The sequence below is a fragment of the Toxorhynchites rutilus genome, chromosome 2, assembly GCF_029784135.1.
Source record: "Toxorhynchites rutilus septentrionalis strain SRP chromosome 2, ASM2978413v1, whole genome shotgun sequence".
In the NCBI taxonomy this organism is placed as follows: domain Eukaryota; kingdom Metazoa; phylum Arthropoda; class Insecta; order Diptera; family Culicidae; genus Toxorhynchites; species Toxorhynchites rutilus.
In genome coordinates this window covers 206,964,044-206,978,083 of record NC_073745.1, presented here as the reverse complement: position 1 = coordinate 206,978,083, position 14,040 = coordinate 206,964,044, and the positions used below count along the sequence as shown (strand labels likewise).

Genomic DNA, 14,040 nt, shown 5'->3' with positions numbered 1-14,040 from the left:
AGTCCCGCTGTTTATGGTCCAACTGTGAGCATTCGAATTCGAATATCCTTACGCCGAAAAAGACGATATGTGTATCGATGAGATATGAATACTCTCACGCCTAAATGGCTATTGTGTAATATGCAAATAAATTATCGTAAGATAAAAATGTACATGAATAAATTCGGCTCTGTTACAGCTGAATTGCCAAATGAGCCCAATAAAATAATTCATAGCTACAGATCTAAGATAAGTTCAGACAACTGGCTTTTAACTCTTCTTTGTCGTCCAAAAACATGAAGATGCCAGAGGTGCCAAATATTGTAAAATTTTGGATTTTTTCGGTTTTTATGAATCGTAGCATTTGGTTGTTGCGAATTTGATGATTTCGCATATTTTCAATTAGGCAAGCTCAAAAATATGTTTTAAAAAGATAAAAAAGTCTTTTTATTGTAATTCAGGAACAACTCTCTGACTCTTTCGCAACACATGACCGTAGTACCGAATGCTTCGTATACAGCCGATAAACAAGAACATATTGTTGGATTGGTGGACTTGCTATCAAAGCGGCGAGAAGAATGTTCAGCCCAGAAATTGATGGACAGTGAAGTAGCATCGACATCATACTTTTTTTACGAAATTTATCGAAATCAGCCAATCAGAAATCAGAAAGACTGACAGAAATTTGGTCCGTAAAAGACCCCCTATTGTCTGATCTTATCTTAGCTACAGATGAGATAAAAACACCACTCAGTCACAGGAGCACACGCACACACATAAAGTTTGTTGATGTTTATTTGACAAGGTTTCCAAGATGGCTTACAAATAGTATCAAATTATGTAAAACTATATTCAGAATTACTTAAGAGAACAGATTGTTGTCAGATAATACAATTGAGATGAGTTTTAACTCTAGAATTATATTACTGATAATCGTGCGATATAGCTGCTGCTTGAATGAATAGCTGCTAACCCAAACAATCGGAGTTCGAATTCCATTGGAGCAATTTTCTTAACTACCGCCACCATCCATTTCCTACAAACAAAAATATTCTCATATTCACAAATGGCGATTCCGTGAGGTAATAAAAATATTTTTTTCGCTATTTGTTTTTTTTTAGTGTTTGCAGTAAATCGTGTATTATGTGACAATAGTTGTATAAGGTGCAAATATAAATCGTTTATTCATTCAAACTAATTCGCAAGCATATACCATGTATGTTTATCACCAAAAATTTGGGATATATGCTGCTGTAAGTACACTGGTTATACGATTCAATGTTGCCTGGGTTGTGACAATTGTGACTATAGTTTGCTTCGAACAGTGATGTCTCATTTTAAAAATTATCAATCATTCATTAACCAATCGAATATTTTTAGCTGTTTATTAATCGATACGATTAATCGTCTCAAAATAATTTATCTATCGTCATATGGATTAACCGCGATTTATAAAAAAAGGACATTTTAACGACCTTATTATCAAAAATCTGTACTATGCACTGACTAAAATATTCTGGACTGTCAATTTGCATTCATTTCAATGTCAAAAGGAGAAATCTGCGTAGCCACGAATTTCTCCGTTTTCCAACTGCACAAACTAACTCACGCTTACCGTGAGCCTGTTGTTGTATGCCATGGTTCGGATATTCAATCGCCATTTGGACAACATCGATTTTCATATATCACGGAACAGAATAAAAAGTCGCCTCAGACAAGCTCAAATGTAATTAGGTTAAGACAATTAGTTAAGTAGTTTGTATTATTAGGGTGAAATGTCAAAATCGGTTGATAAATTGTTTAAAAAATAAATGAAAATGGTACAAGTCGAGAAGGTGAAGTTTCTAGGAACCATAATGACAGTTGAGAAGAAGATATATTGCGCTATTCTCAATCATAGTTCTGATTACTGAAATGGTTCCTGACTGATCCAACGTGCCATCAGGATTGTGTACCATTCTATTTTACATATTGTAATATTCGCGGTAAATCCTCAAGTACTTCGGATCTTGTTGCTTCAGTTACAACTTTTATGTGTTAAATTATTCCCCGACGAAGAGAGCATTTCCCTTGTTGGAAGCTCTAGAACTGTACGTCTGTTTGGTATAAAGTCATCCTACGGCAATAATTCTATAATTTTATTTAAATAATTATCATGTGTATATCATATACGCATATGTTCTTCCTCTTCACCCTGAAATGGCTTTATTATAAAGATATTCTTGAAAAAACTGCAACACTTTGTTTTGTGTATAATTTTTTTTTGTGTAAAAATTGATGAATTTTGGGTAAAACTAGTTTAGGGTGCAATGTTACATGTTTGAAATTTCGTCACAATCTGTCAAGTGGTTGTCAAAATGGCTTCTAAGCAAGAAGTGCTTCGACAAAAAATTATGGGCGCGGTCGTGGAAAATCCCACAGGCCAGTCCCACAGGTGGATCGCGAAACAGTTGGGAATCGACCAATCGATCGTGTGGTAAAATATTCCAAGGAGACTCAAACGACCCAGCGGCGAGCTGGCAACGGAAGAACAGCGAAGACTATCGACCCCCTGAAGGCAAGGAAGGAGAGAGATTACAAAGAAGGTCAATTATCCCGTCTGGTTCGTCCAGCAGACAATAAAGCGGGTCGGACCTCTTATCTTCAAGGTAAGGAAGGCACTTAACCGAATCGATAAACATAATACGGTGGCCAAATCCTGCGCCAGGAAGTTGTACCGTTATTGGTTGGTATAGCCGAAATACATCTAATGAACGACGTGACGTACATTAAAGCGAACGTCAAGCAGACCCACGGCCTGTAGCTTTTCGTCGGCAAGTCTCGACTGGGTGTTCGGGAGAAGTTCCGGAAGAAGAACGACAAATTTTCCAAGAAGTACTTGGTGTGGCAGGCGATCTGTGAGTGCGGCAAATTCAGCAAGCCGTACCTAATGACTGGCACCATCAACGGCCAAATATATAAAGAAGAATGCCAACAGAAGCGCCTGCTGCCCTTCTTCTAGTCCCAGGAAGGTGACACTCTGTGTTGCCGGACTGTCATTGCGCCATCACGCGAGACCGGTAATGAAATAGTACGTAGCCAACGATGTTGTTTTTGTGCCGGAGGAGGCAAATCCGTCAAACTCGCCAGAACTTAGCCCAATAGATAAAAATCTGGGCGGAAATAAAGATAAAAAGCTCCGGAAAACAGAGAAGGTCTTCAGAACCGACCAGGATTTTAGAAAAGAGAGTGATGAAAGTGTGAGAAACATGGCGCAAGGGCTGCACCGGATTTGAGGAGTAGCGTTAAGTCCAAGGTGTGGGCACTCAGCCTAGGAGAGGAGATTGAATAAACCCACTTTGCAAAAACATAGCTAATATGTGTTTATTGATACCCTGAGAGTTCAAAAAATATCCGAGCTGAAATGAAATTTTTCGATGATCATTTTTGTCTGTTGATTTTTTTGAGGACTGTCTTTATAGGGGAAGTGGGGGTAAGACGGACATGTTAAGAAGAACTTCAATTGTATCTTTGTATCAATATAATGGTTTTCGAAATAATTGGCCAAATGTTTTATAAAAATGTGTTTTTCCATGTTTTTTACTTAAATTAAAACAAGCCGAAAATTAGAACATTTTTATCGATGCGGGTATAATGGACATGTTGTGGGGGGAATATGAACAGGTTCATAATAAACGAAGCGAAGAAGTCTATCGCTCGCGAGAGTAAAAATTTCGCTCTCTCTCAGTGTTTGTGTGTCCAGTAACTGAAATAGAACAAACCAGTGTTGAAAAAAATCATCTTCGTTAAGTTCAAATGCATAGATTTTCGGGCTAGGTTGCATCGAAAACCTATACATTCCAAACGTAAATCAAATGACAGATCCAGATAACCAGTGAATATGAGCAAATGAACTTTTGATCTTCAAAGGAGTTTATTTTTCCACCAAGTGTCTTCGTCTTGATTATTCAAGACGTCAGAATTGGATTTCAATTAGCCAAATAAATATCAGCTGCAACTATACAAATCAATTTTTTTTCGAGATAACAGTAAATCTCGATAAGTAACGCAATTTTAAGACATTTGGCATAAAAAAAAATAAAAACCCCAATTTACGGTGATTTTTCGGTTTTCAAAAAAACTCAAATTTTTACGTCTACGAAACTAATAAATGAAGTTCGAATGAGCTAATGTTTTGCATAGGGTATATCATCGTGCAAATCAACATTTCGCAGTATGTTTTCCCTTTACTCCCCCCTTGGAAGGTTTTTGAGGATCCAAAAATCAAAACTTTGAGAGCTTTGAGGCAGCCCTAGATCATGTCCTATGGAGCTGAAATTTTGCACAAGTCATTTTTTGGGCCAATGAACAAAATGTACATGGTGATTATTTTTTTCATACCTTCATTGCCTCTTAGGCCAATAGGTCGACCAAACATTTTTTTTGGAGATGACATCAAATCTCGAGTTTCATGCATTTTTAAGTCATTTGTCATCGAAGCCATGTGGATAACGTGGTTGTGTAGCCGGCCTTGGTTTGCTCTCCGTTGTCGTCGTTTAGGCTTTTTTTTTGGTGCAATCCCAAAAATGACGAAAAAGAAAAAAGGAAGAGATGTCTGCTTCCTTACATATCTGAGACGAGACATGACAATAGGGGGCCGATTCCGGACCACTTTTTCAGTCAAACTCGGACCACTTGCAACTCGGCTTCTGATTGGCTGATGTTAAAAGTTAAATATACAAAAATGGGAATTCCAAGATTTTCACCGTGTTGCCAACTATATAAAATTGAATAATAGTTGCATTCACATTTCAGTTTAGCGATAATTTCTATAATGGATTCTTTGTATATTTTCATTTCTATTACGTCCGGTGTTCAGTTCCCGGAGAGAAGGAAACATTGCATCGGAATTTCCACCCTACATCTTCTCGGGATTCTCTTGCCATCTAGCATTATAGCAGCGGCCTAGCAGAGAAGAGCATTCAATTATTTTTCACCCGTAAAGCAGTTAGCAATAAAATTAAGATCAAATAACAAATAATAACCAAGGCAACAGAAAAAGTATTTAAAATCATGTTGGAATCTGAATAAACCATACATACATACAAAAAAAAAAACTGAATAAACGCTATGTTATAATTTGGGAATGTCTTATTTTATCAATATTTCAGTACTGTTCGTATTTGAACGTTATCAAAGTTGAATTATAAGGCCTTATTCCCGTATACATTCCACGGTGAAAACGAAATGAAGAGTATCCGCGATGACAACGATACGGTGTCGATATCTGGATACGAAATTAGTTTTTAACAAGTCTTACTACTCGGCCCGAAGGCACTTTTAAATTGCTAAAATCTGAATGAAAATTTTTATCTGGCGTTATTTTTCCACTTGAAGTACGTCTTTCTTACCCTTACTTGATCTATTTTCTATAAACTTTCCGATATTATCACTAAAACTTATCATTATAATATAAAATTATCTTCAGATACAATTTTTGTACGAAATTTTTTTACCAAATGAGAAAAGCAAGTTTTTCCATTCTCATTGAACACTAATTTGATACGGAGAAGTTAATTTTCATTCATAATTTCTATTTGAAAAGTGTACATCCTACCTGAAAACCCATCATTTTCTCTAACTCATAAAACGAAATTTAATGGCGCGTCGCTCATTTCGTTTTCATCGTGAAGTGGCCCATAATCTCTGGATAAATAAAATTAACTTTGAATTTAATTCATGTATTTCAACATATCATACTCCCACTATCAAATCTAGGTTTTTTAGTTTTCTTCATGTCTTCACGATTAATTTTTTTGCTTACCAAAATCACAGGAAAATACTTATTGTTTAAAATATGTGATATTCGGTTAAAAAATTAATGGCGCAGCACAGAAAATACATGATACGAAGAACACATGTTTTTCTTGGAGAAATAATCTTCCGAAATTTAATAACATTTGGCAAGCTTCACATCTCGTTTCCCTGTTATCTAGCACTTGGTCGACGAAAATGCAGAAAGAAGAGTAAGAAGCCAGCTGCCACGTCTTGTCTTAGATACATACAAACATTTTGGTTGCTGGGGGACAGATGACATTATTTGCCTATTTGACGCCCGCGTACACAATCTTATTTTAACGTCCGTATGAAGCGAAATCAAAATTTGATTTCTAATGCAAAAAAGTAGTTAGATCATTAATAAATGGCTCCATTTTCTACCCACCGTCAACTCATCCATGATTTGAAAATGAGAGAGAGAGAGAGAAACGTGTTCAGTCTGGGGGTTCATTTCTATATGCCATGAAGTTCATTTGACGGTGAAAAACAAATTTTGATTTTTTTTTGTAGATTTTTAGATTTTGTACTGCTCTAATTTGTATTTAAATATGTTCCTACGACTTTTTTTCGTTATGTGTGTGATTTTATTTCAGCATTTTATAAGCATTGCACGGAACAAACATTTTTTTCGAATTTTCTTGAGGTTGTGGACACATCGAGTAAATTAGTTTAAAAGGACCTAATGAAGATAACTGATCTCGAGAATAATATCAACATTCTCGAGATTGCTTAAAGTAGTTTGAAATGGAATTTGAAAGAAATATCATAAATTTGCGCAATTTTTCCTGCAGTATGTATCCCGAAAATTTTAACTTGTCGGAACACTTTGAAACTCAACTCAAGTGAAATTAGCCCACTAGCAGCACCTCTTAAAAATCCAAAAATTATTAAAAATTTAACATGAGCCGAACAAAATTAAGGCGCGATTCCACTGAGGCCATCGATCCGTTGGCTGCCGGATAAAAGATGGCATTTTTCGTCACACAAAATCCGATGGGAGACGATGAGAGAGATTTGTGATTGTTTGTGACGAGAAATTTATCGAAACATAACCATATCGTACACCGGAAAGGTTTCGAAAAATGGAAGACCCGGAAAATACGGGCATATTTCATAACAATTTTCAATTGGAATGAGAGTATTCGATTCAACAATGGCATAATATATTTGATTTCATGAAGTCCCAAAGAAGAGCGAAAAAACAACTTTCTTTGAATTCTCATTTGTTCTGGGTATGGATTGGCTAAGATGATTTTCGTTCATTTTTGAGAATTCTAAAAAATGAGGCGAAACATGGTTCAAAAATGGTTCTAATGCGTATTAAAGCATAAACAATTATGAGAATTCGACTTTATGGTACAAAATGTTAAAGCTAAGTATGTTTTTGTTTTTCGATAATGAACATCAAAATTTCATGTAAGTTTATCAAATAGTTCAAATACGATCAACATCCAAAACTAACTACGAGTATTTAATTATCCATTTTACATGCTTTGAAAATTGCCAATTGCTGAGCACAAGGGAATAGTTACCGGTACGAATATTTCTACATTCAATCTTTAATCGTAAGCTTCACATATCATGACAATCCATGGTCAGTGATCGGTTCTGTTGAAGAAAAAGTTGCATGATCATTATTCGACATCTAGTATAATCAAATGCAGTGATTTGCGTTTCGTGGAAGATTTCACTGGAATGTTGAATAATGTTAATTCCAAATGCACAAATCGCTATTTCGAATCCTGTTTTTATATTTAACTAACTCAATGACACTGGTACTATTGGTGTTGTTGATGTATCAAATTTTCAATTTTAATTGAGCAATTAAACAAAGCTCAATTCTATTCGCATGCATCATCCTCCGTGACAAAACGAAACTTTGGCTCGACGCTTCTACGAAAAAAAATCCCATCTCATTAAAACACTTGCCAGCCACTGCGCGATTCGCCCATGACACACATGACGTCACTACAGAAGCACAACTGCACCATAGTGATCCTGCCCAAAGTCACATATCAACACATCAATCACGGTACCGATACCGATCTCTCGGGCAAACCTTAGCATAAATCGACACAAAGCAAATTGCAGATTACAGCCCCAAAAATACGCGTTTCATCTGTCCCCATGAGCGATGGTCATTGGCACTCGTTTTCGTTGTTCTGTTATCCACCACAACTGTCTTAAATGTCACAGGGTAATCCAACTTTTCTCCGAATTTGTCCATATAATTAACGACACACTACACACCAAAGTCTGTTGCAGCAGTTGCATTCGATGAACACTGCCAACTTTGCGCTGTTGGGTTGCACACAGTTCTTCCAAAACGATTGAAAAAATATTGATTATCTCACCATCTTCAATAACTCGTTGTTGCGCTTCAGATCTTGCCGCACAATAAATCACTCGCACTTCTCACTGGGATGTCCTTTTGTTCCAGGCTTGCACCTCACCGAATTCAGAAGCAAATATACAAAACTGTTACCAAATTTGAAAAAAAAACTGAAGCGAATTCGCGCCCCGCCGAATACTGGGAACACTTGACTCGATCAACGGTTGCCGACAGACTCGTAGGTTGCCCTTAACGGGACGGTATATTTATATGATTTTTGGACCCGAGGGTTTCGCGGCAGGATCCCTGCTAAAAGCTCATCTCTTTTTGGGGTAGCTGCCTAGTGAGGCACGAATCGCGAACTGCACGTCCTACTATCGGAGCTTTCGTGAGAGCAATCCGCGCGCAATTCTCAGCAAAACAACTCCTGGGTGAGATGCGCTGTCGAACGCGTCGCTACCCAGAAGGAGCAACTTAAAGCTCATCTCTGTCTCGGTCGAGATGAGATGCGCCGCCGATCGTTTGAATCTTCGGCTCTTCGCGAACTGGTTGGGGAGAATATGCTCTCATCAAAACAACCCCCTTTGCCGATTTGCCGATCGCGTGTGATCATTTCGCTTGATGCTGCAGCCGGCGGGGTGTTGTGACTGATGAACGGACAGCGACTGGATGACAGGTTGTGGAGTTAGGTTGAATTGGTGATGCGAAATTCATCATGCATTAATTTGAATATATCAGCTAAGGTGAATACTTTAATGACACCTAATTATACGCTGGGGAGTCGAATTTTTGATTCTTCAGATATTGATGATTGTCAATATTGTGGGATACCAAGTGTTTTTTTTTCTATTTTTGAAAGTTAGCAAAACTACGAAGAGCGAGTAGCAGAGATAATGTAAATTATATTTATGACTTATCAGTTTGGAAAATTTTGAAATATATTTATCACTGTCACTATTCCTGCCTGCAATGTAGAAACTTTTTTCTGGAGAATTTGTGCGGGGGTACAATTCTAAACAGTTAAACATAATTAATTCAAAAGAAATTATTCTCAATAATTAAAGCCATTTTTATTAATGGTATTGAGTAACATATTAGAAGTAAAAAAACCTCAAAAGTTCGTGTTTTCTGAGGCGTAAACACCTTTCCTAAAAACGAACATTCAAGTTTTTTTTTACTTAATTTTATTCCAAAAATGCCTGATAAACATGATTGTTTCTATAAACCAAAATAAAGTTCTCTAACCGCACGACAATTCCTCTATTGCCTAAGGGAAAATTCTGGTTCAGCTGCCAAACATTCTGTATAGATAGACAGCCATGCCAGGCCCAACCGATATAGTGGCTCTCAGTTTTTCGTGAAAAGTGGCAGTTTTGTTGTTTATCGCAAAATATTAGATCCGTATTTTGTTTGATCATGGTGCCCATTCCCATTTTAAAGTGGTCCGAAAAATCAAGTTTTCCCCCCTTTTTTCCAAAAATGACTCTTTTTAAAAATTCATAACTTTTGAACTACTGAACTGATTTAGATGATCAATATATCAAATTAAAGCCAGTTGGCTCTGTTTAGAATACTACACTATTAAAAAAAAATTAATTTTGTTTTAATTATTATTGATTGTATTTGTTTTTCATAGTTTTCATGGGCGCTATACACCCATACCGTATAGGCTGCTCTTCATACGGCATTTCGCTATAACGGCCCTCCTTAATTAAGGCACGTTTTCGATTTAGGGTCTACAATGATTCGTTATAACGGCAAGAAAAACTTTTTTTCGATATCGATAAATAGCAACTCGATATTGTGGTTCTCAGATTTTCGTGAAAAGTGGCAGTTTTGTTTCCTGTTGCAAAATATTTAATCTATATTTTTCATTGTTCCATTAGGGTGCCCATTTCCAAAAATTGGGAAATTTTTGGGAAAAAATTGATTTATTGGACCATCCTAAAACGGAAAAAGGCACCCTTTTGAAAACAATAAAAAAATCGAGTCTAATATTTTACGATGGGGAACAAAACTACAAATTTTAACAAAAATCAGAGAACCACTGTATTGGTTTGGCATGGAATGGCTGTATACATATAAAAATGTTTTATGTAACATGAAGTTGTTTCATTTTTGTTTATGGATTGTTGTTGATTTATGGAGTCTGTTATTATTTTATGTTCAAATATATCTATATGTTATGCATGATTTTTAGATTTAAATGAAATAAAAAGATAAAACCGCATTTTTAGCGATAAACCATGTTACATGTTTAATAAGTTTGGAACCAATCCGATTGAATTTGTATGAATTTGTATTAGAATAATTGATTCCTTATACGGCTTTTCGCTTTGCGGCCAAGTTTTGTGGAACGGATCTAGGCCGTAAAGCGAGGTATGGGCGTATTCGTTATGTATTCGTTATGATTTTTCAGAGTTAATCGATGGTCTAAGAAATCATTTTTTCCAAAAACGATGTTTTTCAAAAATTCATGACTTTTGAACTATTGAACCGATTCAGATGATCGACATATAAAATTTAAGTCAATGAACTAGTCTTTTTTGAGAAAATATTACACCTACAAAAAAGGATTTCTTGTCGCATAGATCTAGTCTCGTCACATAAGTCACATAATATCGAACGAAGACTAAAATTGTTAACTTTGAAAAATCATTACTCAAAAACGAAAAAGAACATATATCTGATTGTCGGATATGTTATGTAAAAAATCCTCAACTTCTAAGAAAACATATAAAAAAACATAGCGCTCTCGGTCCCGAAACCATCTAAACCATAAAAAAGATACATTCAATAATCACGAAAACCAAATCCAATTTTAATATTTTTTAAAAGCTTGAGCTTGAGCTTGAGCTTGGGTAGACTGTACAATTCGTAGTTGCTCTCCGTGATTGACCTGATCCAACCAAATCGCACAAAGAACACACAGAATGACGCTTGGGACTAGCAAATCATTCTCCTTGTGCAATTTTCGGTGATTCGAGCTTTAAATGGTCAATAACGACGCCGGCCACGTCCTTACAGTTACCAGGGGAAGGGAAGGAATGTTAGTATGATATTCGCCGCCCGAAGGCCAGAAGGGTCACCTCTATAGCGTGGTTCCCTAGCGAATATCATGGGATGGACAGTTGTTAGTGGGGAAGGGTGAGAATCAGGATTCACTGAGGTAAGTGATGTGATTATCTAAACGCGAACTATCCACTACTTGATGAATCTTAACTCTGAAAATTGTATATATCACAACTCTGAGAAGGGGGGTCTCCGTAGCCACATTGGTTGCGCGTTCGCTTAGTAAGCGATCGATCGTGAGTTCAAAACTCAGGGCCCCCATTGACCATCTTTGTGTTGTTATAGAATAGCTACGTCCACGCAACAATCATCAGCGATGGAGATCGATCCACGGTCGAAATAAGATCGATTCATCCATACAACTGCTCTGCTCTGCAAGACACATCGGGCTGCTGTTCTATAAATAACTCAACAATGATCAATCAACTGTCTTCGCTGTCCCGTCTTACTGGATAATGGGAAGAACAGAAGGAAATCTCTTACGCCTAAATGGCTACTGTGTAAATATGTACCATTTGCAATGGTATAGCAGGGAATACTCTAACGCCGAAAAATGGCAACTGTGTAATGTGCTAATTATAGATATGATAAATATGTGACATGTACACGATTAAAATTCGGCTCTGTTACAGCTAAAATGCTAATGAGCCTAAAATAAACAAAAGGGATAAAAAAAACAACTCTGAGATTATCTCTAGGTATCCTGACAAGTAAACCTGTAAAATTTATTGGACCGTGTAAATATTCTTCTTTATCGCAAGTACTTTTATCGAAATTCAATTGCAACGGCGAAGAGTTAACTGTGGGAAACCTGAGAAGGTAACCTAGAGACCATCAGTAAGACCAATGAGATCGGCGATATATTCCGTTATTAGTCGTGTGTATACTTTATCGAACTCCAATTGCGATGACGAAGAGTTATATTTGGGAAACCTGAGAAGGTAACCGAGAGAGCTCCGAAGGTATTAGAGCATTCTTTTTATCGAATTCCAATCGCGACGCGTATCTCTCATACCAAGGAATACTCATACCAATACTGAAACTAAACTAGTTAAACTAAACTAAAAGTACTATTTGGGGGTTAATGTTTTCAATTCGTTAACAGCAATTTCTGAAACCATTCTACACACATAAATACGAACACACGAAAGAAAACGAACGATCTGTCTTTACATGCCTTGTACATGTACATGCAAAGGAACCGGAAAAGCGAGAGCTTCGTATAGGGCTCTTGCTACACATACATGCAGAGCATGTGTTGGGCACGCAATCGTTTGGTTACATTCGTAGTTTCTTTGCAGCAGAAGCGGAAACATGATCAATCGGAGTTCTTGTAGATGATTTAAATATAGTTGCGGTCTTTCAACTAGCGCGAAATATTTTATAGAACTAACATGAACTTTGTGAAATAGTTAGGCAAGCTAACAAAAAGTTTTGTGAGACACATTTTACTTAATTTACTAGCACCTATTCCGCGATGTTCATTGAGCGACTTTCCCACTAGATTTGAATCGAAAAATTGGCAGGAAAAGTCGTCACAAAGGCTCGAGCTTACGTTCGAAAGCTTCCTTGTATTTTCTATAAATTAGCTAGTTGATGGATTTCTCCGTTTCCGATCAATTTTCTCCCAAACATATTTCACTTCTCCGCAGAGTAATCAGGTACCCGGGAATCAAAGCTGGGGGTTTGTTGATCTTTCTGGCTGAATGTGTCCTTAAATTCAATATAATCAACCGCCTTTTTGGCGGAGCAAACCACCGATTAAGGATATCTGCACACGAATGTTCATTATAGCTAACTTCTTCACGAGACCTGCATTCCAGGGCAAAGTCTCCATGGGAACATATTCACCTAATCCGGTTATACAATCGCAATGTGCAGTTTGCACTGTTCCTGTGCAACTTTTTGAATAATCAATCTTTTCCATTGATATGAATCAGAGCCATAACAGAAATTTCAAATTTTCTCCGTGTATATGACTTTGACGCTAACAGTAAATATTTCTACGTAAAGACACATATGTTCGCATGTTATTAATATAAAGTTCAATCTTGTCGATCCATATAAATCCTATGCAGCGATCTCTTTTGCCTGCACAACAGATCACTAATACATATGCACGCTGCAAGCGCCCTATTGAAAAATGAACAACATAAGAGGGAAAAAAGGAACCAAACACTTTAGCTTTTCTAAACACTTTTTTTTTCATCACTTTTTTCGGAGACATTCCTTGCCGCACTACAATTATTTGCAACCGAAAACTAATTCACTGTATCGACACAAACCACGAACACGTTAGTTCGTGTCGAATTATATCGCAATTTTAATATTTTTGACGTAGAACTACGTCTTTCAGGAAGGGTGCCAAATCAGAAAACAGGTCACGTTTTTATGAAATAAAGTTAACGTTAATAACTATTTTCACTGTGAACGAATTCTCATGATTTACATACCAATCGAATCGGAAATTCTTTAAAATTTGTTTGATATGCTATTTTTAGTTTGAACTCTTTATAAAACTGATGAAGGAAAAACTGATGTCACAAGCATGCGGTTATCGTACCCGGATGAGAGAATATAAATAAGCTCACCACGGGTAAGTTCAAACCGCGTTGATGTGAGTGGTCGACTGCGACTGCGGTGAAAATCTAAACACTAAACTTTTTTTTTCCTATTTTTTACTAAAAAGATTTTCAACCGAAGGCTGGTTAATCTCTGATAACACTCAACATGTAGGAAGTGGTGAAATATTTCAATCGCTTGTAACTCGATCATTCATAAATAGATCGTAAAGATGTTTGAATCAATTGATAAGGAATATTTGTACAATGAATAGAATT

The 14,040-nt window shown here is 36.7% G+C and overlaps 1 protein-coding gene across 1 annotated transcript in view; it reads right to left on the bottom strand.

The window, feature by feature from the left end:
• The window catches only part of LOC129769757 (basic proline-rich protein-like), a 29,330-nt gene extending 20,942 nt beyond the window's left edge, over nt 1–8,388 (bottom strand). The window contains exon 1 of the mRNA XM_055772211.1: nt 8,151–8,388. Within this exon, the coding sequence (XP_055628186.1) occupies nt 8,151–8,153 (3 nt within the window). The 5' untranslated portion in view covers nt 8,154–8,388. The remainder of the gene's footprint in view (nt 1–8,150) is intronic.
• Nucleotides 8,389–14,040: the final 5,652 nt, after the last annotated feature.